Source organism: Lygodium microphyllum, chromosome 19, assembly GCF_053477565.2.
Source record: "Lygodium microphyllum isolate KBCC chromosome 19, Lygodium_microphyllum_v1.1.10, whole genome shotgun sequence".
Lineage (NCBI taxonomy): Eukaryota > Viridiplantae > Streptophyta > Polypodiopsida > Schizaeales > Lygodiaceae > Lygodium > Lygodium microphyllum.
In genome coordinates this window covers 73,430,312-73,455,011 of record NC_141153.1, presented here as the reverse complement: position 1 = coordinate 73,455,011, position 24,700 = coordinate 73,430,312, and the positions used below count along the sequence as shown (strand labels likewise).

Sequence of the window (24,700 nt, the reverse complement as noted above, 5' to 3'; positions counted from 1 at the left end):
TGACGTCAGCAGGCGACAGGCTGAAGACATGTGGCAGGTCAGGTAGTGGGGCTGCAGTCAGGCAGTCCACATGGCAGTTGACGTCAGCAGGCGACAGGCTGAAGACATGTGGCAGGTCAGGCAGTGGGGCTGCAGTCAGGACTGTGCAGTTGGACAGTTTTCTGTCCAGTCGGCTGCATACGTGCATTATTCTGGTGTATTTTCTGTGGCCTATTTATTTACCCCGGTTTTCACATTCTTTCACAGTTGTGCTATTAGTTTTCAGGCTGCAGACCGTGGAGACTCCCCTCGGGGTTCTCAAGTATGAGATCTTCGAGGTGGAGACATACGCAAACATTCTCTCTACACCCATGTATATATTTGCATCCTTATACAGCATACTTCATTGGAGATTTTCTGCGTTTCATTGTCTCTCTCTCTCTCTCTCTCTCTCTCTCTCTCTCTCTTCTCTTTGTGTTCACACTTTGTTTTGGTCACACTTCTGCACTGCTTCACTCAGACACAAGGGTGACACCCTTTGAGTCTCCAACTGGGCACATACATTATTGCTGTAAGAAAAAATCTATGCCACTTTCATTTGATAATTGATCATTTGTCACACTACTAGACTTGCAAGAACTTAAATAAAATATTGGCATTGCCTCTAGTGGATGTGTTAGCACACAGGTCTTCATGTCTTTCTAAGTGTTCATCTTCTACTTGTGAAGCTCAATCTAAGTTAGACAAGGACATTTGGAGCTTTGAAACAATCTTTGTCTGTCTATCTTGTCCTTGTGTTAGTGCCTTCATCATACACACATCATGTGGAGATTAGGATTCATATTTCTTTTAATAAGGTTTTATTTCTTTGGTTGTTCAAGTCCTACTCTCCTCCTACAATAGATGACATCCATTGACCCATAGGCATGTAACAAGGTTTTATTTCTTTGGTTGTTCAAGTCCTACTCTCCTCTACAATAGATGACATTCCATTGACCCATAGGCATGTAACAATAGCCATCTTTCCTTGTTGCAATTTATGCATATTGAGCCACACTTTCCCTAACAGGGTTGACATTTTGGACAGGCAATTTATGGTGTCTTTTTGAGTGGGCAGGCAGGTCAGCGAGTTTTAAGGGGCATTTATACCCTTTTTAGGCTATTGGCACTTTTTGGCAGCTGGTTGGCCAGGATCAGGAGCTGGTCATCTCCTACCATCGTCATGTGCATCTGATTCTCCTTGACAACATGAGATGCACCTCTTTCACATGTTGCCGCAGTCATTATTGCCAGCCATTTGCATCTTCTCTTATATTCCTCCATCAAATTCCTTCTTCTGCCATCAGTTCGGTGCCTTCACTAACATGGCATCTACACGCGCAAGGGCTGATTGTTCACAACCTTGTATGAGTTCAGGTCAGAGTGTTATTCCTTCAGCTTCTACCTACGTTTCATCTTCTCTCATTCTCTCTTCTCTTCTCTGTGCTTCCATTGCTCATTCACATGATATCATCCCAAGTACTATGCAAGGAACCCCGTGCTGCATTCTCTCTCCTCAGTCCCATCTGTTGAGCTACCAAAAAAAGCTGCAAAATTATCCTATTTTTCAGGCATTTTTCAGGTTGCTAAGTGGGCTGCCAACAAGTTGCCTAAGGGTGGCCAAACAGGCTGCCAATAGGTGCCTAACGGGCTGCAAATGGACTTCCAAACAGGCACTTCTAGGGTGCCACTCCAATGGGACTCTCCACTTGACCAAGGCTATGGGTTCTTCCTGAAACGGGTTGTCCACGGGTGCTGCTGCCTGGAAACTAGGGAGACTGCTTCTCCATTAGGGTGCTCACTGTCAACACAATCAGCCTATTTGGATTATGAGTTATTGCTTGCAGGGCCATAATGCTGTTCATTGAGGTGATACTCACCTGATTGTACAGTTTGGAAACTTGCTGCCTTGCTGGTGCCATCCATGTGTGCGCATTTGAAATGAACTTAAACCTATCTTGTGTTAAAATACCAAGAAAATCAAGAAACAACATATGAGACAATTAGCCATAGCCGAACCTTGCATTAATCTACATCACAATGTAGCCATAGTTGAATTGAATCAGATACGATGAAAACCATGATGAAGGTTGCTGCAAGAAATCCACCTCTTGCAATGGTGGGTATTGAGTATTCATCCTCAATGTTGGTGGGGAGGTAAGAAATCCTCAAGCTCCAAGAAATGGATAAATTTACAAATGTGAAAAGATCCTTACATTGGCACCCTCTTACCTTTTATACTTTAGCCTAAAGTAAGCCGATCCTTTAAACTAAAGGTGTAAAATTTGTTTTATTACAATCCATCCGTACCCCAAAAATTTTGTCCTAAAACTTTGAAGACTGAAATGATAAATGGATGGTATAATCAAGAATGAGACACCAATGTTGAAGTAGCCTTGTAGAAGCATCATCAAGGGTCAAATATTGGAAATTCGGCATGCTGTCCTAAACAGAGTAGCTATAAAAAATGGCCCATAAATTTGGATAGGAATGTCGGATTGATCGATATGAGGTATACAAATGAAGTATACTTCATAATGTATCCATCCATATTATCAAAAGTCAAATTTGATCACAATAGACCAATTATTTTCAACACAGAAATTTAATACAACAAGCTTTCCATTGCTCAGTGTACTAAGTATCTTCTTGAAGAAGCCATGGAAATTGTTTTAAATATGAAGCATGTTGTCATGAAGACTCTTCCACAAGCAAACCCTTCCATTTGACAAGATATTCCATGACAATACGGTTTCTTAGAACCTTCTCTCACTTGCCAAGAATCCTTTCAGGCTCATAAATAATCAACCCATCTCCATCAAGGGGAGTTAGTTCTTCAAGAACTTGAATGTCAGGGTCAATATTCTTCTTGAGTTGAGAGACATGAAAAAGATTGTGAATGCATATCAAGTTGGTAAGCAAGATCTCCAACTTTCCTTGTAATTTGATATGGACCATAATAATGATGAGTAAGCTTATTATGTCCTCCCTTAAGAGATGCATAATGAGATTTAGGTACCTTCAAGAATGCACATTCTCATTCTTCAAAATCCACATGCCCTTTTTTATAATCCACATAAGATTTCATAGTCTCTTGTGCCTTTCGAATATTTTCCTTGCATTGCTTCATTAAGGCTTCTATCTTTTCTAACTCTTCTCGAGTAAGAGGATTCATATCATCGTGAAACAATGTTGAAGGTACTTGGATCTTGTATCCATACAATGCCTCAAATGGTGACATGCCTATACTCATGTGATATGTATTATTGTAATAAAACTCAGCAAGATGAATCTAATGATCCTATGTATTTTGTATGCCATGGCAAAAGTGTATCTCAAATAGATTTCTAACCATTTATTGATCCTTTCAGTATGTCCATCTGTTTGTGGATGATAGCTGTACTTGGAGCTAATTTGGTTTCCATGGAAGCGAAGAGACTTTTTCAAAAATTCCCCATGAACTTTGTATTCCTCTCAGAAACAATCTTCATAGGCAACTCATGAAGTCTGAAAATTCTTTCCATGAACTGATTTGTCATTGACTAAATACTGGACTTTGGTAGGTATGAAATGGATTGATTTGATAAGACGATCAACCACAACAACAATTACTATTCCAACCCTGCTTAGTGGTAGGTAATCTTGTAATAAAATTGATGCTTATGATAGTCCATTTACCATGTGGAATAGGTAATGGCTGAAGTAGACCACCAGACAACAAATTGACATCTTTCCAAAGTCCTTTCCAATAAAAGCATTTATAGATTTTATCAAAGGTCTTGAATAATCTAGTATGTCCTGCCAAAGGAGAAGAATGCATCTCTTGTAAAATGTATTGCTTAAATGATGTGTGAGGAGTTAAACACACTCTTTCTTTGAATTAAAGAAGTCCATTTTGCCACTTGAAATAATGAAATTAAAACTCATTGCCTTGCTATAATTTCTTCATTATATTGGCAATGTGCTCATTCAACAAATATTCCTCTTGAATATCTTGGATCCATGCAACATGACTAGTCGCAATTTGATAAAAATCAAAGTAGAAAGAGAAAAAGAGAAATTTGTATTATAATTTGAAAGAAACAAAGGAGCAGTGATAACACAATCAGAACATGTACTTTGATATGGAGCTCAAACCTCTTGACCACCCTCGAGCTGATATCATGTACATAAAAAGAATCGCAATCTCACTCTCACTTACAATCTCAATCCCAATCACATTTATAGTCTCAATCTCGGATTTTGGAAAAAGAAGAAGATGAAGATGATAGTTTGCTAAGTCGAAATGGCTTCACATGTCAAAATAGGCTTTTCCAAGAATGATGTGTTTTTCGAGAAAAGCGCATACAAAAATTGATGCGATTTTTCCAAATCGGCACTTGCATGGAGATTTGCTAAAAATGGAAAGAAAGCACAAACAACATGATATGTTTTTAAAATAAAAAATAGAAAATGTTGCAAAAGTCTATTTTTTATTTTCAAAGGCTCATATCTTCAAACCTGTGAAAAATTGGACCAAGCTTGTGAGATAACAAGATATTCTTCTCGATCTTCTCTTCAAACTCCGTGAGAGAAACTTTGACCAAATTTTGCTCCGTTTGATCACAAATCAGGTTCTGAGATAAGTTGTATGTCTAAAAGTTAAAAAAATTTTGACAAAAAATGGCCATCACCAAAATTGGTTAAAACACTGAAAATGACCTAAAAATAATTTTGAAACACTATTTACACATGTTAGAAAAAAAGTTCAATATGGCTTTATTAGGGCATATTACAATCCAATCTTCATGAAGGGTAGAAATAGTAGAAATGGAACATGCCCACATCCTAGATAATGCATTCACCACTACATTATCCTTGCCGTAGGAAATCTCAAAGTCATAGCCTTGTAGTGTAAGTAACCACCATCTTTGCTTAGGAGAAAGATTAGATTGTGAAAGAGAATATTTCAGCACTCGGTGATCACTCGACTTTGAAATGGTTGCTATAAATGTAGTGATGCTACTTCTTAATGGCATGAAGTATGGCTAACATTTCCTGCTCATAGATGTGGAGCTTTCTTTCTTTATCATCTAGCTTCTTGCTTTCATAAGCAAAAACACCATGATCTTGGCATAAAATAGCGCCAATACCATGACCACTAGCATCAATATATATACTAAACTCCTTTGGAAAAATCTAGGCACACTAGAGTAGGTATTGAAATAAGAAGACTTTTCAGCTCATCGAAGCTATTCATGGCTATAGTATCCCAAAAGAAGGTTTTTCCTTTAATCTATCAATAAGAGGAACATGGGCATAATTCTTGATGAATCTCCTATAGAAAGAGGATAGTCCCTAAAAATTCTTGCAATGAAGTAGAATTTTGTGGTATGGGCCAATCCTTGATGCATTGTACCTTCTTTGGATCCACCATGATCCCTTTTTCTCCCACAATGTGACATAAATATTCTATCTCATTGGCCATAAAAGTACACTTGCTTTTCTTTGCAAAAAGCTTATGTCTTCTCAATCTGTGGAAGATTTTGTGGACATGTTGTAAATGATCCTCTCTATTCCTACTATATATAAGGATATTATCGAAGAATACCAAGATGGATCTATACAAGAATGGTTATAAGACTTTGTTCACGAGAGTCTGGAAAGTAGCAGGTGCATTGAAAAAGCCCAAATGGCATAAGCAAGAAATGAGATAGACCCCTTTTTGTCGTAAAAACCATCCTATACTCATCACCTTCCTTTATCCCGATTTGGTGGTATCTTGATCTCAAGTCAATCATGGTAAACACCTTTATATCCTTGAGTTCATCCAATAAATCATCAATGTGGGGGATTGGGTACCTATTCTTTATGGTGCTCTCTATAATCAATGCACATCTTGTAGGAGCTATCTTTATTCTTGACAATTAATACGGGAGAAGCAAAAGGTGATTGACTAGGCTGAATAAATCCAATTTTCAACAAGTCTTTAACTTGTTTCTCCACTTCTTCTCTTTCATACTTTGACAACCTATTAGGTGGTTTGTTGATAGGTTCAGTGTCAGGTTCAAAATCAATAGGATGGTCCAGTTCTTACTTAGGAGATAATGATGTAGGAGGCTGAAATACGTTTTTAAACTCTTCCAAAAGTTTACATAGACATGGATCACACTCCTAATGTGAAGAAGCTTGGTGCTTTTCATCTGTCTTCGAAAGGAGAAGTGTAAAAATACAAGACATAGCATTAATTTTCTCCTTCATCTTCTTTTTGTTAATTATTTTCACTTGTTTTCTCTCTATGCCATTAAGTGTTACTTGGTGCCCATTCCAAGTAAACTCCATAAGCATACAATTGAGATTCACTGAAAATTTACGTGGCTTTTTGAGTCAATCACAGCCTAATGATGACATTGGGATCCATATCTAGGACAATTAAGTCCATCATAATGGTGCAAGACTGAGATAACTCAATGGGAGTTTGTAGGCATATCTCTTTGCTCAACTCTTGAGCTCCATTTGCAACTTGCACCTTTAGTGGAGAGTTCATTTCTCGAGGCAATAACTTCAGCTTATACAATAATTTGGCATTGACAAAGTTGTGTGTGTTGCTCGTATCTATTAGAATATGAGCAACCTTAGAATTGATAGTGCCCTTGAGATGAAGTGTATTCGTTTCTTTGCAATCCATCCAAGCATCTTGGGATATGGAACATAGCATGGGTGAATATACAATAATGGAAGAGTCATCCATCTGTAATCCACCTGGATCAAATGAAAACTTATTGACTGGCTCTAAATCCTCCTGTGTGTACTGGTCACCATGGTTATGCGTCTGAGTCCAAGTAGGAACTGCCTCTACCTGTAATAGACTTTCCTCATGTGTCTTATCTTCATCAGAGTTTTTTGTGATCACCATGTTAAACTTGGCACTGTTGGCTTTGCATTTTTGTTTATGATCGGGTGACCATTTCTCACTACACTTGAAACATAATCCTTTCAGCTTATCATTAGAAAAGAGCTTGCTACTGATGTTATTGGGTGATTGTTTAGTTCCACTTTCAACTCTCTAAAAATTCCCTTTTGGTTCAACATTATACGTAAAGTTGTTGCCTTGTTTAGAAGTATATGTTGTAGGATAAGTGGGAATCTTGCTGAAAGTATTTGGAGCCATGTTCTCTTGTCTATAACCCTCTCTCTGTTGGTTGAACTGCATTCCAATTCTCATTCGCTGATTTAAATGAAAAGTAGCTCCTGTTTTGGGCTGAAAAGAGCTCAGTTCTCTTCTATATTTTTGACTATATCATTCAGCATATTGTATGGCTGCATGTACATTTGTAGGCTTTGCTGCCCCAATCTCTACTGAAATGTTTGGATTAAGACAAAAAATGTTTTTGTTAAATCAGACATACCCTCAACGTACATGGAATGATTTGAAAATTGGTTGGAATACTCTTTGACTGTAGAGCTTCTTTGCCTAAGATCATACCATTTCCGTTCTAATCTCTCTTTTTCCATTGAAAACACAAATATTTGAGTCATGGCTGATTTAAAATCTTTTCAAATCTGAAAATTTTACCCAATTTTTCTCATTTATCTCCACCACGTGTGTATAATCTCTCAAGATGTAGGGTTGTATGGCATATCTTTGCTTCATCATTAGGTGGATAGAAGGTAAAGTACATTTTTGGTTGTCGATTCATTTTTCTAATTTTGTTGGTGAAGGGTTATCTCCTTTGAACTGAGGTATGCTAATCTTCTCCTTGTATTCTTTGTCATGGTAATAATGCTATCCATTATTGTTGGGTATACTGATTGACTGCTGTTTATGAGAGAAATTGTCAAATGTTTGTTGTTAAAGGAGTGTTGTCCATTTTTCTTGTTGCCAAAAGAATAATGACCAAGTGAATTAGTCCCATGTGGCTGATGATTTTGGTAGGGCTGAACATGTGGCATCATGTCATCTAAGTCTTCATCATGCTGAAATTTGTCATCTCTTCTTGTGGATGGGCTGTCTGACACAGTGCTGTCAAATGGGGTTGTCAAAGTGTGACAGGAGGTTTGTTGCCCCGCAAGCACCCAAATAGTACACTCCTTTGCCACATTGATTGCATGGGCTTTGTCTTGGTCTTCTGACCATGTGCAATTCATTGGCTTGGGAGTAGCTTGGGAACAGCTGACTTTGAACTATTCATGTGCATAACTGCCCAACAAGAGTGCACTAGCTGTTGTCACCTGCAATTTGTCAGATCGGGGCTGTATGTCAAGAAGAGGTCCATTTAGCCTGAAGTTGGGCTTTCAAGCCAGTTGGTGCAAGTACCAAGATCCTTAGGCTACCTCATGTGCACTTTGAGTAGAAAATGGGAGGAGATTACATGCAAACTACTATATGAACCAAATCATGAAGCTACAACTAGCACAATCTCTGCACACAAGTAATGAAAAGTAAGAAATTCAAGTGGAATAAACTCATTGAGCATGGACCATAATGGTCTCATGAGCTTCCAATGTTATTGTGCATGTCATTGTGTCACATGGTAGAGAGCAGGTTGCTGGTTTGACGCCCATGAAATGTCCTCGTAGATCTCCAACCTGCATCCATGACGTGACACAAGCCATACAAGCATGAAAACAATCATAGAGGAAGGACATTGAACTCATGTCTTTGTCGTAGACCCAAACCTCTTGGCCCGAGCGCGGAACTAGTAGCATGTTGAGTGAAGCTCCCGTTGCAAGGGCTGATGTTTGATATACCTTCAGCCCATACTATCAGTGTGTGGATAGAGCTGCCTAAGGTCTAGAGTCCAAGAATCATCACATAAAAAGTTTCTCACAACTGAGACATGAGTCCTATTCAAGAACCTAGTGCCCCAACCCTAGAGTGCCTGGTCAAGGGTGGACTATCCTCATTTGAAACCAGCTTGTCTGGCCACTACATGCCCTCTTCTCTCCTCTACCTGCTCTTTTTACATTTTCACAAGAGTGCCAAATACTTGGCTATCATGGTCCTCCATAGTTGCTGGGTTTGAACTTTGTGGGGTGTCGTTGTGGATTGGGGAAATGGTGGCCTAACTCGGGAACGCTTTACACAGTTCTCTATTGAACATATATGCTAGCAAGGTGCTAGTAGTCCCTTGTATCAAGCATGTAGTTGTGGGAGGGAGGCCAGGGGCAGGATGTGGAGAGGGAACTGGTTCCTTTTTTCTTCTGTGGGGTGGAGTGGGATGGAGGGAGTGAGCTTCCTGTGTTGAAGGTGATTGGCCTCTAAAATTTGTTATTGACATGGCTGAGGCTCTGTTTGTCCTGTTACTTGTAGCTTCACAGATCCTAATAGCAGAAGACGCTGTTCAGTATTGCAGTGGAATCCTGAGGTGGCAACACAGCTTATAGTTGCCTCAGACGATGATAGATCTCCTTCTCTGCAGGTTAGTTTTTCGTTTCTCTCTTTCGAAAGCTTTTGACATGCAAATATGAAGCACTTGTGAGCTTCGAAGCATTTTGAGACAGGTGTGGGACCTGCGTAACTCTGTTTCGCCAGTGAAGGAGCTTCTTGGACATACCAAAGGTACAAGTAAACGGCACATTCTGGGTCCAGAATGTCTCTTTAGAGGACATAAAACATTCTTTGTAATCTATTCATTGTGGCAGGTGTCCTAGCAATGGCATGGTGTCCAATTGACAGCACTTTTCTCCTAAGTTGTGCTAAAGATAATCGAACTCTATGCTGGGACACAAGTTCTGGAGAGGTATTAATTTTTTCGTCCATCTTAACAGCATTCACACTTTTTGGTCCTTTGAGTTTATTTCTTTGGTCATTGTGCAGATAATCTGTGAGCTTCCTGTCAGCAACAACTGGAATTTTGATGTTCAATGGTCCCCACGCATTGCGGGTGTTTTATCCACATCATCCTTCGATGGAAGAGTGAACTTATATAACATCGAGGTAAAAGCTGATCTTCAAGCTGGATGATTGTCAGTGACAGTAAAATAGGTTATGAAGTTTCTGCACAATTGCAAGATCATGTCTGGTCTGTACATCTGTCAATGAACCCAGTTTCCAATAAAATAATATGGAAAAGGATCTCACATATTGAAAGTTAGGAGAGTAGACAAAGCTCCCTAGTTTACAAACTAGGTAACGATCTCTTGATTAACAGGATTTCCTTTACATCCAAATTCGAGATTTGACACATACAGCTAACTCCCTGCAATAGCCTGTTACTTCAAAGGGTTGATGCTAGCTGGATTCATAACTGCACGAATTTCTGTATCTGTCCTCACTTAAGAGCGAGCATCTGATAATCTTTGTAGTAGCAAGGTCATCCCACTGGAAAATTCAGAAAAGACTCAATATGTTGTTTGAAAGCAAAACTGAAGATTATATCGTTCAAAATATGCAACTGAAGACAGGTTTATTGTCTGATACATTTGTGGATTATAAAAACTTAATTTGTTTCTTGCTTGCTGTTTAGAGGCAAGGTTCCCATCAGGGCCTGCAAAAAATAGCTAAAATTTCTGAGGCATTTTTCCGCCTAATAACACATGCCCACCTCCTTTAGAAAATTTCCACCTCCTAAGAAGTTTGCTGTCTAATAACACATGCCCACCTTTGAAATTTTCCTCTGTTCCAATCTCATATGTAACAAGGCACAAGAGTCCCTTATAGTAGGTCCTGGCAGAAAGGCACTAGATATCCTTTCCTTTCAACTTCTAATCTTTACCTTTGCAATTTTGTTGATTGATAAAGGTAATTCATAGTTAAGTTCCTTTGAAACACAGATTTTATTGGGAGGTTTGGAGTCTGTCGCTTTCTTTAGCTTTTGTAAATTTGTGGAGGCACTAAATCCCTTCCAGCTTACATCCTGCATAAGGCATCAAATGGTTTTGTGTGTACGCTGTGAAGTGCATACTGTCCACTCATTAAGGAACTTGTGCACAAAGGAGAGGATGAGACACTATCTCTGAGCTTGTATTTGTCTAAACAGCTGCATGGAAGTAAGCTTTTTCCTGTAGAAATAGAGCTTTCAAATTGGTGCATGAATTTTTGGTCAAGTTTAAACAGGTTATCCATGATGCAGGCTGTTGGTCAAGGTGCTTGTGACATGTCTGAGTTTGTTTGTTCATTTTTTGCTTTTCCCCCAGCTCAGGCCTGCAGTAGAATGCTGCCAAGTGAAGGTGTATTTGGTGGATCATTAGGAGCTACAACGTATCCAGGTATGTGAAACATGATTGTATCTTATAAAATATGCTATTGAACGAAAAGAAGATGAACAATGCCTTCTGGTTCAGCATCTATGCGAGCTCCCAAATGGTTGAAGAGGCCTGTTGGTGTCAATTTTGGTTTTGGTGGAAAACTTGTATCTTTTGGCTATGGTGAAAAGAAGGAGAAGGGGCCTTCTGGACCGTCAGCAATACAAGAGGTGTTTGTCACAATCTTCATCTGGTGTTTAATGCATTCCCTGACCCATCCCCTCCTCCCAGTCTAGCTTCATTTTTTTTGAAGAACTCATCGATGATAAGAGTTCTCTTGTTGGGGAATTTATAGGTGATAAATTATGTTGTATTATTGGATTTTCTGGCACAGATAACTATACACACTGTCATCACGGAGGAGGACTTCATCAATAGATCTAAAGAGTTTGAAGCTGCGATTGAGGACCCTAGCAACAAGTCTTCACTGAGAAATTTGTGTGAAAAAAAGGCTCAAACATCTAGGTAGTTTGGCAGTTTCTATCCAGCTAGCTATAGTTTCTTTCAAACTTTCTAAGGTCATTGTTTCTAATCAGCACTCTGTTTCAGCTCTGAAGAGGAGAAGGAGATCTGGAGCTTCTTGAAAATCATGTTCGAGGAAAATGCTCGCACATCGCTTCTTGGTCACTTGGGATTTGTTGTGCAGACAAATGAGCAAAATTCTTTACAAGAAGACAAAAACATTATCAAGGATCTGAACACAGAGATGGCCCAGAAGTTAGACCTTGTCAATGGCAATCTTGAAACTCAGGAAGTCTCAGGTCTTCCCAATGTTCCTCAGCTAGGTTTACAAGGAGATCCAAGTGACGATGGGACAGATTTTTTTAACAACCTTTCAACTCCTAAAGGACAGGTTTCTCCTGAAATACTACCAGTTGTTGAAAAAGAAGTTGAGGAAAGTATTGCACTCAATGATGCAGAACAAGTTGAGGCAGATGATGAAGATGATTGTGACAGAGCAGTGCAACATGCACTGGTGATTGGAGATTTCAAGGAAGCTGTAAAGCATTGTCTCTATGCAAATAGGATGGCCGATGCACTAGTTCTTGCTCTTGTGGGTGGTCCAGATCTTTATGAAAAGACCTTAAGAGAGCATATTAGAAAGAGTCATCGGCGTTATAAAGAGGTATCATGCTTTTCTTTGCTTCTATACTTTGCAAATGTAGTGTGCCTATTATTTGTATGGAGGGCAATTAGGGTGTCATTTGCCAGAACATTAGTACTCAAGGGCAAGATGTTTATCCCTTATGTTAAATAATCTGTGGGGGATGTTTTTAGTAGGCTCTTTACTTTGTGGAGATTTTATTGACTTATCTGACTAATGTTTAAGAAAAAAGTCTGTGACATTTCCTTGTGGCAATATGAAATCTTGTGTAGAGGAAACAAGCCCTGTTGAGTATTAGAAAATCATTTTTCAGACTTAGTCTTTTGTCAGTATTGCAGTCTCTGTGAGGTAGATCTAGAATGAAATTGCTTGTATCAGCTATTCAACTATAAGATACCATGAACGTGATATAAATTATGCTCTCCTTTCAGAGGCGCTATTTATACAGTGCTTCATTATAAGACTTCCATAATTAGGTTATCCGTGCAGTGTTTGCTTTTAGTTTTCTTGAAACTGTTGCATGGAGCCTACAAGGATCCATTATATTTGGCAAAGTTCCTTTTTTCTGATTTGCAATTGGTTTTATTTCAGGTAATGGCAGCTGTTGTTGCCCGTGATGTTGGAAATCTGGTAGACAGCAGGCCATTGGCTGCTTGGAAGGAGACACTTGCTTTGCTTTGCTCTGTAAGCTTTCAAAATCACCTAACCTATCACACAATATGGTATTAACAATTTGAATTGTAGGCCATAATATGAGAAATCTGCAGTTTGCAGAATCTCAAGATTGGTCATTACTCTGCGACACACTGGCAGCAAAACTGGATGCAGCTGGTAGCACTCAAGCTGCTATCCTTTGCTACATTTGTGCAGCGAATGTTGAGGAGGTTGTGAAGATTTGGTGTCGTGAGCTTATGTCTCATTCAACAGGGGACATATTCATGAAGCTCCTCCAGGTTTTGCATCATATGCCTCTGGAAATTTTTAATAAAAAACTTAATGTTTGGAAAAAAGTTGTTTGTTTGAGGTTTGGGTATAAGTACCAGATGGGCTCAAGGGAGTGGGGATTCCTGTGTAAAGGAGTTTGGACGGAGGGAGATCTATTGAGGTGTTCAGTAAAGACTGACCTGACGTTTTACACCTATCTTCCTTGTCACAATAGATGAAAACTCTTGTTTATCATGCATTGGTAGTGGTAAAGGCTCTGATTTTGCCAAGGTTTTAATTTGACTCCTGTAACTGGTTGCCATGTGGTTTTTGGTGAAATATAGTTCAAGGTTTATGCTCCTCTAATGTTGGGCAGTAAAGGGTGCATGGATATGTGTGTGTGCGTACAGGCTCTTATCCCAGCTCTCTGCTCTCCCACATTGAGTCTCTTGGTGGTGTGTAGAAACTAGCAACTGGTCAATCTTATCCTCATTGAATGGGACACTTGTGTGAATAGGTTAATTGAAACCGAAGTGATTATTTGTTTAATCATTTTTGGGATCTGCTTCCAAGATAACTGAGTGGGAAGGCTTGGTGATTCTGTTTGATCTGCACATGGTTGACATTCAGGCTCAGAAGCCTATCAGAAGCTTAACGATGGGATCCCAAATCTTCTATAAGTAGCAATTCATCATTGCCCAGGCTATGCAATCCAGTTATCCAGTTCAACTTGTGCTAATGCTTGGTGGAAGGAATGTTGTGTTGTTTGTTAATGAGCAAAGTTATCTATTTGCTAGAGGATTACATAGCAGTTTCTTTCTTAGTGGACTAACAAACTAGTCAATAAGGAGATGGAGATAGTTTCTATTTTTTTGGCTTGGGAATATGATTGTGTAAAGAAGCTAATTCCCATAGCAAGCTAAAATACTGAAAATAAAAGAAACACACTAAAATGTCAAGAAAGCCATAACCAAGGTAGCTAGGCTGCCATGAATCATGTTACCACTTGATACAATGGTTGAGAATCATTCATGAAAGCTGCAGCATGATATCCTCCTCATGCTATGGAGAGGTAAGGAATTCACCCCAATGCCATGGTGGCCAAAGAGTGTGCACCCTCAATTGATGGTGGGAGGGGGAAACCTCAAATAAGAAATGTTTACAATTGGCAAAAGATGCTTGGCAAGTTACAACTTAGTACTTTTTATATCTAACCCTAGCCCTAAGGCTAAATATTGGCTAAGGTATTAATTTGCTTTATTACAAGCCATCCCGGTGTAAAAGAGTTTTGTCCTCAAAGCTGAAATCGGGACAAGATACAATGAAGATTACAAGGATAGCTTGAAGCATATAGATCCATGTTGAAATGAAACTTCAAGTTGAAGAAGATCATATAAGTCGATGAAGGAGAAGTATATATGTTGAAGAAAGTGTTGTAGGCTGTCCAAAACAGGCTGCAGTACAAATTTGGCCATAACTTGAAGTAGAAGTGTCCAAATTTCATGTGCGAACTATGGAAATGTAGATGACAATATGTAGTATCCAGCCATATTGTCAAAATGTAATTTTGATGAAGATAAGGCAATTAACTTTTGCACAGAAATTTACTACGGCAAGCTGTTTGCTATCAATAAGTGAGGTATCTTCTTGAAGAAGCCATGGAAATTGTTCCAAATACAAAGCATGTTGCCAAGAAAACTCTTCCATAGGCAAACCCTTTCACTTAATGAGATACTCCATAAAAATTTGGTTCCTTAGAACCTTCTCTTGCTTGCCAACAATCTTTTCGAGTTTGTAAATAATCAAACCATCTTCATCAAGAGGAGGTATTTCTTCAAGAACTTGAATTTCAGGGGCAACATGCTTCTTAAGTTGAGATACATGAAAGACATTGTGGATATGAGTAGTTGAAGACAAATCAAGTTGATACACAAGATCCCCAACTTGCTTGATTATTTTGTATGGATCATAAAACCAATGGGCAATGGGCAAGTTTATTATGCTCCCCTTTAAGAGAAGCATAATGGGATCTTGAAACCTTCAAGAAAACCCATTCACCTTTGTCGAATTTCACATGCCTTCGTTTCTCATTTGCATAGGATTTCATTGTCTCTTGAGCTTTTCTAATATTATCCTTGTATTGCTTCATAAGAGCCTTCATCTTCTCTTACTCTTCACGAGCATGAGGATTCACATCATCATGAAACAACGCGGAAGACACTTGAACTTTGTAACTATATAATGCTTTGAAAGGAGATTTGCCAATACTCATGTGATGAGTATTATTGTAGCAAAATTTTGTAAGGTGAAGCCAATGATCCTATGCATTTTGTGTATCATGGCAAAAGTGTCGCAAAGAGATCTCTAGCCATTTATTGACCCTTTCGGTTCGACCGTTCGTTTGTGGATGATAAGCGGTGCTAGGAGTCAAAATAGTCCTCATAGAAGAAAACAAACTCTTCCAAAAGTTGCCTATAACTCCGCCACGTGACTCTTCAACTCCTCCTATATTTGTGTAGTCATCCACTCCCTTGAGTTAGAGGACTGAAGAAAAAAGGCGTTGTTTGGTTCATCCGGTGGTGCTAGTAGATGGACCTTGCCCTTCCTTGACTTATGAACCACAAAGATCCCCACCTCAAGAGGTAGTGGGAACTCTCCGCGCTCCGCAACTCTCAGGTAGGACCATGGGCCACTACGGAAGAACTCCTGTGGCAACAGCTGTGCTTGTCTTGGGAAGGTGTGATGGGCGGCAGGGGCGAATGAGCTGGTGGCTATATGGGAGGGGGAAGACTGCTGGTGCGAGGAGGTAGGTGTGTGTGGCTCATCACCTCGTGTGGGAGAAGGGGGGGTGGGTTTGGGGGGGATCACCTGAACCGGGTGCGGATCAAGGGGGATGCTCGGTAGGGAAGGTGGTGGGGGGGAAGAGGATCGAGGGATGGTGGGATGGAGGGAGATGCATGGCGGGTGTGGGGGGGGGCTGGTGGCCTTGGAAAGGGGGTGCTGTGGGCCAAAGTCAGTTGGGGGGGGGGGGGGGTGCATGGGATGTTTGGGGGGGGGGGTGAGGGGGCTGTGGGAACCTAGGCGGGGCAGTTTGTGGCGCGGGTGGAGGATGTGGGGGGTTGCGGTCCTGCCGGTTGGGATGGACAGGGGGGTTGTGGAGTGCTCTGCCGGGGGGGGTGTCGCTCACCTGCTTGCTCCCTGCTGTCGAGGTTGGATCTGAGGAGTTGGTTGCGCGCGCGCCCCCCCCCCCCCCCCCCCCCCCCCCCCCCCCCCGCTTGTTGTCTTCCTCTCTGTCGTCTCTAGACTTGTGTGAAGCTATCAGCGTCCACCTGCAGGCTTGTCGGCAGAGCCGCCTTGGCTCCAAAATGCGTACAAACTCCTGCATGATGCCCAAAGTCGTGGCAGCGTAGGCACTGCCCTGGTTGCCCAGTCACAATGACTTGCTGCCTAAAGGAGTGCCCGCCTGCCTCAATCTCTAGGAACTGTGAACTATTCTTGACCTCTTTCACTGGCACCCGTACCTTTGGGACTCCTGTTGCTGTCACTGCATCCGTGAAAGATGCGGGAAGGATAGTGCCGAAGAGCCGTCCAAAGTCTTTCACCAACTGGCGATACTCTATCGCTAGGCTGGGGAAAAGAAGGGTGACCGGGTGCCGAAGGAACTTGTTGTGGAGTGCAAACACCTCACAGAAAAGCCACTGTACCAAGGGACCATGTACCCCTTCGTGGACGCATATGGTGAACTGGCGAGTAACTTGCAAACTGCGTCCGTCGAACTGAGCTGGACCATGAAGATCCCTTGGCCCATTAAGACCGCCTCCATGATTTGGGCTGTGCCGATGCGCAGTGTGCAGTGAAGCCGGTCCTGAAGCTGGGCCGTGGCTGGGGAATGCCCTACTACCTGACCATAAATCACTGTTTCCATTTACTCCAGCTCCTTAGCTCGGACGCCTAAGAGTTGCTCCTTAGAGAGGACGACGCGCAAGGTGTTTGACTGGGGGGCACTTGCTGAGTGCACCGGCGTTTGACAAGAGGTTTCCATTGCGCGTCTGGGCGGACAGGCGGAGAGATGGGGGACAATCGTGTCTGGGCGGACAGGCGGGGTAAAAACGGCTAGGCGAGGGGGAAGTGGTCTGGCGGGGCGGAGAGATGGGGGGGAAACGGCCCGCGATTTGGAGGGGGGCGCGATCAGACGGAGCGGGAGGTAACGATCAGCCGGAGTGAGGGGTGCGATCAGACAGAGCGGGGGGGGGGGGGGGGGGGCTTGCGACGTGACTGTGCTGAGCTTCAAGTATTCTCAGTTGCAAGGGTACATATGTAACATGTTTCTACACTTGATACTAACTTTGAGTGGATAGGATAAGGAAATATTAAACAGTCACAATCAGCCCTATCCTAGGCCCTATATGCTCTTTAATATCAAGTTTGATGATCAATTACTCCTAATCTCCCTTTTCCAACAATAGGATAGTAAGAGAGATTAAAAGCGTTAAGTGATAGTAATACCTCTTGTTGCTGATGAAGTGTAATGAATGGGCTTCAACCGATCAATCCTCCACATAATCCATCCCCAAACTGATCAAGATGCACCATAACGACAATCAGATTTGCTATAGGAGTTTGTAATGGTGTGACTACAACCCCACTTGAAGTGGGTAGACTTCTAACATTTTTGACAATTTGCCAAACACTCTCTCACTGCTCTCATCAAATCAATCAGGTGTTGGCCCTGTTACAAGTTAATGTTCTGTTTTTTGATAAAAACGCTGATCAAATTGTTCCTTTTGCATAGCTTCATATTCATTGTACAAGACTCACATTTCTTACTGCCTTTTGACTGAATGCCACTTCAGTTTAGGCAGTTCTCTGGTTCTGTTGCAAGCTGTTAGCTTGCAAATTCATCTGCTTTTTAAGCCTGTCCGAGATCAGTTTTATCAATGGGACTTTTCATTCTGAGTTGTATCAAACAACCCTCGACTTTTCTAAATGTCTTTTATGCCTTTATGGTTGTAGTTTACTTTGTTCTTTCCATTTTCTTGAATGTTTAATCATGAAAATAAGTGAATATTCTAATTGTGAAGCATTTTATGTTGTATAGGGTGCTTACATAATGTGTTTCTCACATGTGCATTGTTCCCCTTGATCGTAATAATATATCCCCATAAACAGTCATATTAATCAACATGACATACATGTCATAGGTGCCGATTCATAAAGAGAGATTTGGCATTTGGTTCCTTTTCAACTCACGTAAGCTAATTTACAATGGTGCATGGAAGTTTCTATATCTCTCAATGATTTTTAAGTGTGGTTTTATGCTAGCACTTCCCTGTTGTCAATGTGTGCAGAAAGTATATTGGTTTCAGTACTAGTACACAATGAATGCTGGTTGGTTTGTTGCTGCACTGGGTTTTATTGGCGTGCTGCTGGTCTGTGCACGTGCACTTGTGGCTTAAACTGCTGTTGGTGGTTTCAGGATGTGATGGAAAAGATGATTGTGTTGGCTTTAGCCAAAGGTCAAAAACGTGTTGCCCCTTCATTGACTAGATTGTTGGCAAGCTATGCTGATTTGCTCGCTAGCCAAGGAATATCAAAGACAGCCTTGGAGTATCTAGATCTTGTTGTCCCTGAAGAAGCACCTGAAGAGCTTTTGATTCTGAGAGATCGTATTTACAAGAGTGAAGAAGGTGGTCTTGTTTTTCTGACATTTTGGTTTTCTTTGTTCCAGCATTTATATCTGTTTTAACTTTCTAATGCTTGTGGCAGGACAAAGGAAACAGGAGAGTACAGTCGCTTCTCAAGCTGTCTATAGCGTGGGGCAAAATGTTTCTGGCTATGATGGGGGGCAGAATCTTGCTGCGCATCCACCTTTGGTAAGTGCTTTCATCATTTGTCCAGCATTGGTTGTCACATGCAAGCTACACTGATATTTGTACTTCTCTCTCCCCCCTTTCTGACACTTGGCTGATCAGGAAAACTACCCTGCTTATCCCTCACAAGAAGCCGCATATCAACCGACCCAACCAACTCAACCAACACATTACCAAGGTGCTCCACAAGACCAGATCAAGGTGAGTGAATAAGAGAGGTATGGCTTTGAGTTGTGGACTTTGTATGGGTGTCCCTTGCTGGCTCTCCCTCCTCAAGAAAAAAGAAAATATGCACCTGTGGCCTCTTGACTTAGCTAGAGTAATTCCCTGACACACTGCTACATACACATGTACACCATCATTATACAGCGTGTGCAACAATATGGACACATGTATGCACTCAAACAGATATATCAACACATGTACACGTGTGTGTGATTAGACTTGCATAAGCACTGCATCCAAGTTTATGCAGGTATTTACAAAGATATCTTATTAGCCAATACAGAAGGGGGAAAATGAGCATTGTCACCATGATCAAACTCACATGGGGCTTGCATGTGGGCCAGTCTGATTTGATCAATAGTAAAGTGGCTTTTCTTAACTCTGTTAACAGAAAAAGTGAAAACTAGGTATCTTATGCATCCTGCTGATAGGTGTCAAACTTTATGATAAGCTGCGGAGGAAGAAGAGGTCCTATGATGTCCCTCATGGGTATTCTATTCATCATCGATAGGCTAAACTGTTGGGGCTTGGCTGCTTGATGGCGTATGAGAGTCATATTTTTTTCCCAGTCATGTCTTATGTATCATCTGAAGGCTGAAAAAGAAATCAGTTCTAATCAAATGCTTCCCATATTTAGTCCCTATCTGGCTTGCTATAAGAGTATATGATGTACCTCATGGGTCTCCTATTCCGTGTAGATAGGCTAAACTGTTGGGTCGTGGCGGTTTGATGGCATATGAGAGTCATTCTTTGTTTTCCAGCCATGTCTTGTGTATCATCTGAAGACTGAAAAAAAATCAGTTCTTGTCAAATGCATAGCATATTTAGTCCCCCTCTGGCTTGCTATATGAGTTCAAACATGGTGAGACATTAGTAATCTTTATCTAACTAATATCGATTTTCTTCCTTTTTCAGGAAAGATCATACACACCAATGCCAACACCAGAGGCTCCATATTCTCAGACGGGGATGTTTTTCCCAACACCTCCTTCAGCATCACAGGTACAATCATGTGCTTTTGTAATTGGCTGCAGAAAACATTCTCTTGATGAAATAGGGATGAGTTTAGCAAGATTTTCTTCAATTCTAAAAGTGAAAAAATGAGCACTTTTACCCATGAAAAATAGACCGCTATGTCTTAGGCTGTTGTGATGGTATAGTCTTGTTGTATTATCAATTTACTCCTGTCCTTTGCATAGTTCACAAACTCCAGCACTTGAGCCCACTCATCTCTGCTCTGTTCTTCCCTCTTATTGATCCTGCTGGTGACTTTCCAGCTTCCAGACTTACCCAGCTGATTTTTGATCCAAGTGCTGAGGCCTTGTTTTACTGATCTGGAGTTCCTCCAAACTTGACTTGGTTTGAGCCATTCCATATCTCAGGCATTTCCTAAATGACACTTATTATAGGAGCGCTGAACAATTCTCCTTATATATAACCAGAAGGGGAAGTTGTCAGAATGACAGTACAGATCCATTCCTTACCTCAGGCATGTTCCTAAAAATGACAGTCATGGCAGGAGCTCCAAACAAATTTCCAGATATATTCTCAGAATGGGGGAGTTGTCAGGAAAGTAAGTTTACAAGAAAGCTGACTGTCTTGGAAGTTCAAATTGCCGATTTTGACTGTCTGTTATACCAGCTGCATTCATGATGAGTAATACCCATGGTACTGAATTGGGAGATGCGTCTCCATTCTTGGAGGCCACATTGTACTATTAAGCTGCAATCATATGACTGAATTTTTAGAAGCAAAGTTCAGGATCAGGAATATATATGGGTCGTTTCCTGAAAGTCTCCCTTAAATTACTCGAAGTGTTTGCATGCGTGTGCATGTGGAGCCTGGAGGCATCTTTAATTTTCAGAAGTTCCAATTTAATCGTGTAGCAAACATACTCGCAAAACCAACATTGATTCGTGTATATTTCCATGTTTGTTGAGTTTAGTAACTTTGAGTTATTTGGTTATGTCTGGCGGTGCAGATTTTGTAAATGTGTAGTGTAGCTAAGGCTGCATTTGCAGGTACCATCTACTTTGCATCCGACTATGCATCACACTGCATTTGCCCCTCCACCGCCACCACCCGTTAAGTTGCCAGCAACTACTGATCCATCAAGTTTGGCGAAGTTCATGCCACCATCTAGTAACCAGTTCTTTACGGTAAAACCTTGTTTTCTTTCTGTCTGTTCATCTTATAAGGGTAAGTGAAGTTAAAAAAGACGATTGCAAGTATTGTAACTTTTTGCGAAAATTTAGGCAACAAATGCTAGTCAACCAGTTTCAGCCATGATGGTTCCGGGTCCCAATCCAGCAATTACAGCAGCACCTCCGCCACAGACTTTTATGCCTGTCTCTGCACCAAGAGCTTCTGTAGTTCAACAGTCACCAAGCATGTTGACCCCTGCTATGGCACCACAAAGTCCAAGCAGCATCAGTACACCTACCAGTCTACATTCATCTGCTCCTCCAGTGGTGGCACCAAATCTGCAGACTGCAGATACTAGTAATGTGGCGGGTATGCTTGATAATTTCAAGTCACTGTGGTGCAGCTTTGTTATGCTTACACTTGATGCTAATTGAATGTTGTGGTGGTGAATGTCCAGCTGATCTGAAGCCTGTGGTTGCTACCATTTTAAGACTTTTTAATGAGACAGCAGAAGCTCTGGGAGGGCCCAGAGCAAATCCTGCAAAGAAACGGGAAATGGAAGACAATTCAAAGAAGCTTGGTATTCTATTCACGAAGTTAAATGCTGCAGATATTTCCCCAACTCCCAGAGCAAAGCTAATCCAACTATGCCAAAGTCTTGATGCAGGGGATTACTCAACTGCTCTACAGTTGCAGGTATTCTAAGCTTGAAGTATGTATGGAAAAGGTGTGTGTGTCTGTGCAGTGGTAAAAGATTTAAAGTGTGTGCTTGAGTGTAGTGCAGTGGCCTTTACATAATACCGGCTCGTGTTTGTTCTATGACCTTTTTCAGGTCAGCTTGACGACAAGTTACTGGGATGAGTGTGGAACTTGGCTTACGGCTTTGAAGCGGCTGATCAAGTCAAAGCAGACATTGAGATAGCATACTGGTGTGCTTGACAGCAATGCTTGATCTTTGTGGCTTCTCATATTTAGGAGCTTGAAACTTCATGATCAAAGTGAAGCCAATGACTGTTGATTGGGTAAGAAATGAGCAAGAGGGCGATTGCAGTATAATTTTGAAGTTTGCAATCGTTCTCTGAGAGCTGCAATAGGCAGCCAGCGGCCAAGTAGAGCTAGGTTTGAATGTACATCAACAAGCAAAGCATGTTATAGTCATAACAGAGAATCCATAGCCATTCAATTTATTGATTTTGCACGTCAGGTTTTTCATTCATCTCATTGAAGGAGACGAGATGATAGTTTACTCAATATATTTTAGAGGGTCGTTTGTTAGCTCTTCCTGCCATTTATATTTCGAGTGCCTGTGGTTTGACAATACAGCTTGTAAAATCCCAAAGTCAGTAAGATTTCATGTACACCTAATTTTGTCCCGCCTTAGTGTGGGCCTTGTAAACTTTGATGATAAAAGTAGCTTTGTTACTTTCACAAAGATGTCTAGGCTCTCTGTTATGATCCAGCATTTGTCTGTGTGAGTTTATATGGTGTGGTTTGCAAAGCAACTTCAGCTTAGCATGCTGAAGCATTTCAGGATGAGATGAACCTTTGCATTAATCATCCATGTAACAAATGAGCCTTTGCATTCTTTTGCAAAGTTGAAGGCTGATTGGTTCTTATGTAAGTCAAGATTTGGTGGTGCCTGACAGATCAAAATGTTTGATATGTGTGCTTTTGAGGTACTCTACCTAGCTATATGTATGTTGCACATGCAACAAAGAACATCATTTCAGATGATGTTCATGCAAGACGTTGTAATTATCCCAGAATGGTGCATGTCCTACCAAAAAAAAGAGAAAAAGTTTCGACTGTCTGCTGTAAATTAGGCACATGCAACAAAGAACCATCTTTTTTTCAGATGATGATGATGTTAGACGTAGTTATCCCAGAATGGTGCATGTGCTACCTAAAAAAAAAGTTTCCATTGTCTGCTATAATTCGGCCAAATTTTATAGTCCTACAAGCTGCCAAATTTCAAGGTGGTGTTGGGGATGATTCCTACTAGGGTGCAATGTATGGTGTCGCAGCACAGCTATCCACACAATTGCTACCTCTTTGGATGGGAAATGACTTTGGATGAAATAAATACCAGGGCTTACATTTATACTTGCAATCTCAGGATTCTCAAACCTTTAAAATACCAACTCCATGTTTGGTCCCGTTTGAACATCCATCCTGGTGACCATCCTAGTGGAACCATAATCACATTGTACAAGGTAAAAGGTGGCTTCATGGCTGCTTGTGAGAATGGAACCTTCTACCTTGGGCTTATTGCACCATCTCGCCACCACTTGAGCTAGTGTGTCTAGGCCAATTGTTACCACTCTCATGTTTATCCCTTGTTCCAACTTCCTAATGTATCCTTTCTGGTTTGCAAATTGAAGATGGGTTGTGATTTTACTGGACTAATTCCTCTTAAATATTTATAGTATTAAAATGCAACTTTGTCACTATATATGCTTCTATCTTCTGCTTTGGTAGTACGTTGGCCTTCTTTCCTTTTGCTACTCATACATCATGGTTCTATGTTTGTAGTCCCCTCATGAAGCCAGACATCCTTGCATTTGCCTTGATTGGAAAACTTTATTGTTGATGGGATTTTGCTCTTGAGAAGGCACTAGTGTATACATAGTTGAATATGTGCTGTTTGATAATAGTAGTTGTCACTTGTGGGAATGACCTAGTGCTATAGATGTTAACATCTCAACACAATTGATAAAATGTGATGGCAAGTGAGTCCAATTTTTTGTAATTAAGAAATGAGAACTTACAATGTGATTATTTGGTGTGCCACTCATGTCCTCTCATGGTTTCTTTATAAGGCATTCTCAATCCTTATACATTTATTAATAGATAATGTTTTTATTTCTTGGGGTTGTATTGGAGACGTATAGTATTAGGGTGGTGTTGTGATACTAAAGCTTTTTTGTGATTTAGCTTTTCATTGACAATGGTCTAGAATAGTATATAACCTAGTTCACTCTTTTTTGATTGAATGGCCAACTAACAAGGAGGTTTGAGCTATTCTTTATATGCCATTATGGGTTATTAGAGAGGATTGTTATCATGATCTCGTGTGGTTCAAATGGTTTTGGTGCACAATGTCTTGTTGGTCATTATGAGTATTGGTATCTCCATCAACCTTTCAATGTGAAATTCGGGTTGCAAAAAGCACAAGGTTGGGGGGACT

General features: G+C 40.8%; 1 protein-coding gene across 1 annotated transcript in view; it reads left to right on the top strand.

Moving 5' to 3' along the window:
• Window positions 1-23,046, top strand: part of LOC148020033 (transducin family protein / WD-40 repeat family protein) — a 31,505-nt gene extending 8,459 nt beyond the window's left edge. Inside the window, exons 6-23 of the mRNA XM_087700303.1 lie at window positions 9,311-9,419; window positions 9,502-9,559; window positions 9,643-9,740; window positions 9,818-9,937; window positions 11,142-11,208; window positions 11,284-11,414; window positions 11,579-11,709; window positions 11,794-12,370; window positions 12,941-13,033; window positions 13,117-13,302; window positions 18,750-18,960; window positions 19,040-19,146; window positions 19,246-19,344; window positions 20,284-20,370; window positions 21,390-21,527; window positions 21,624-21,882; window positions 21,971-22,209; window positions 22,346-23,046. Of these exons, the coding sequence (XP_087556429.1) occupies window positions 9,311-9,419; window positions 9,502-9,559; window positions 9,643-9,740; window positions 9,818-9,937; window positions 11,142-11,208; window positions 11,284-11,414; window positions 11,579-11,709; window positions 11,794-12,370; window positions 12,941-13,033; window positions 13,117-13,302; window positions 18,750-18,960; window positions 19,040-19,146; window positions 19,246-19,344; window positions 20,284-20,370; window positions 21,390-21,527; window positions 21,624-21,882; window positions 21,971-22,209; window positions 22,346-22,435 (2,800 nt within the window). The 3' untranslated portion in view covers window positions 22,436-23,046. The remainder of the gene's footprint in view (window positions 1-9,310; window positions 9,420-9,501; window positions 9,560-9,642; window positions 9,741-9,817; window positions 9,938-11,141; window positions 11,209-11,283; window positions 11,415-11,578; window positions 11,710-11,793; window positions 12,371-12,940; window positions 13,034-13,116; window positions 13,303-18,749; window positions 18,961-19,039; window positions 19,147-19,245; window positions 19,345-20,283; window positions 20,371-21,389; window positions 21,528-21,623; window positions 21,883-21,970; window positions 22,210-22,345) is intronic.
• Window positions 23,047-24,700: the final 1,654 nt, after the last annotated feature.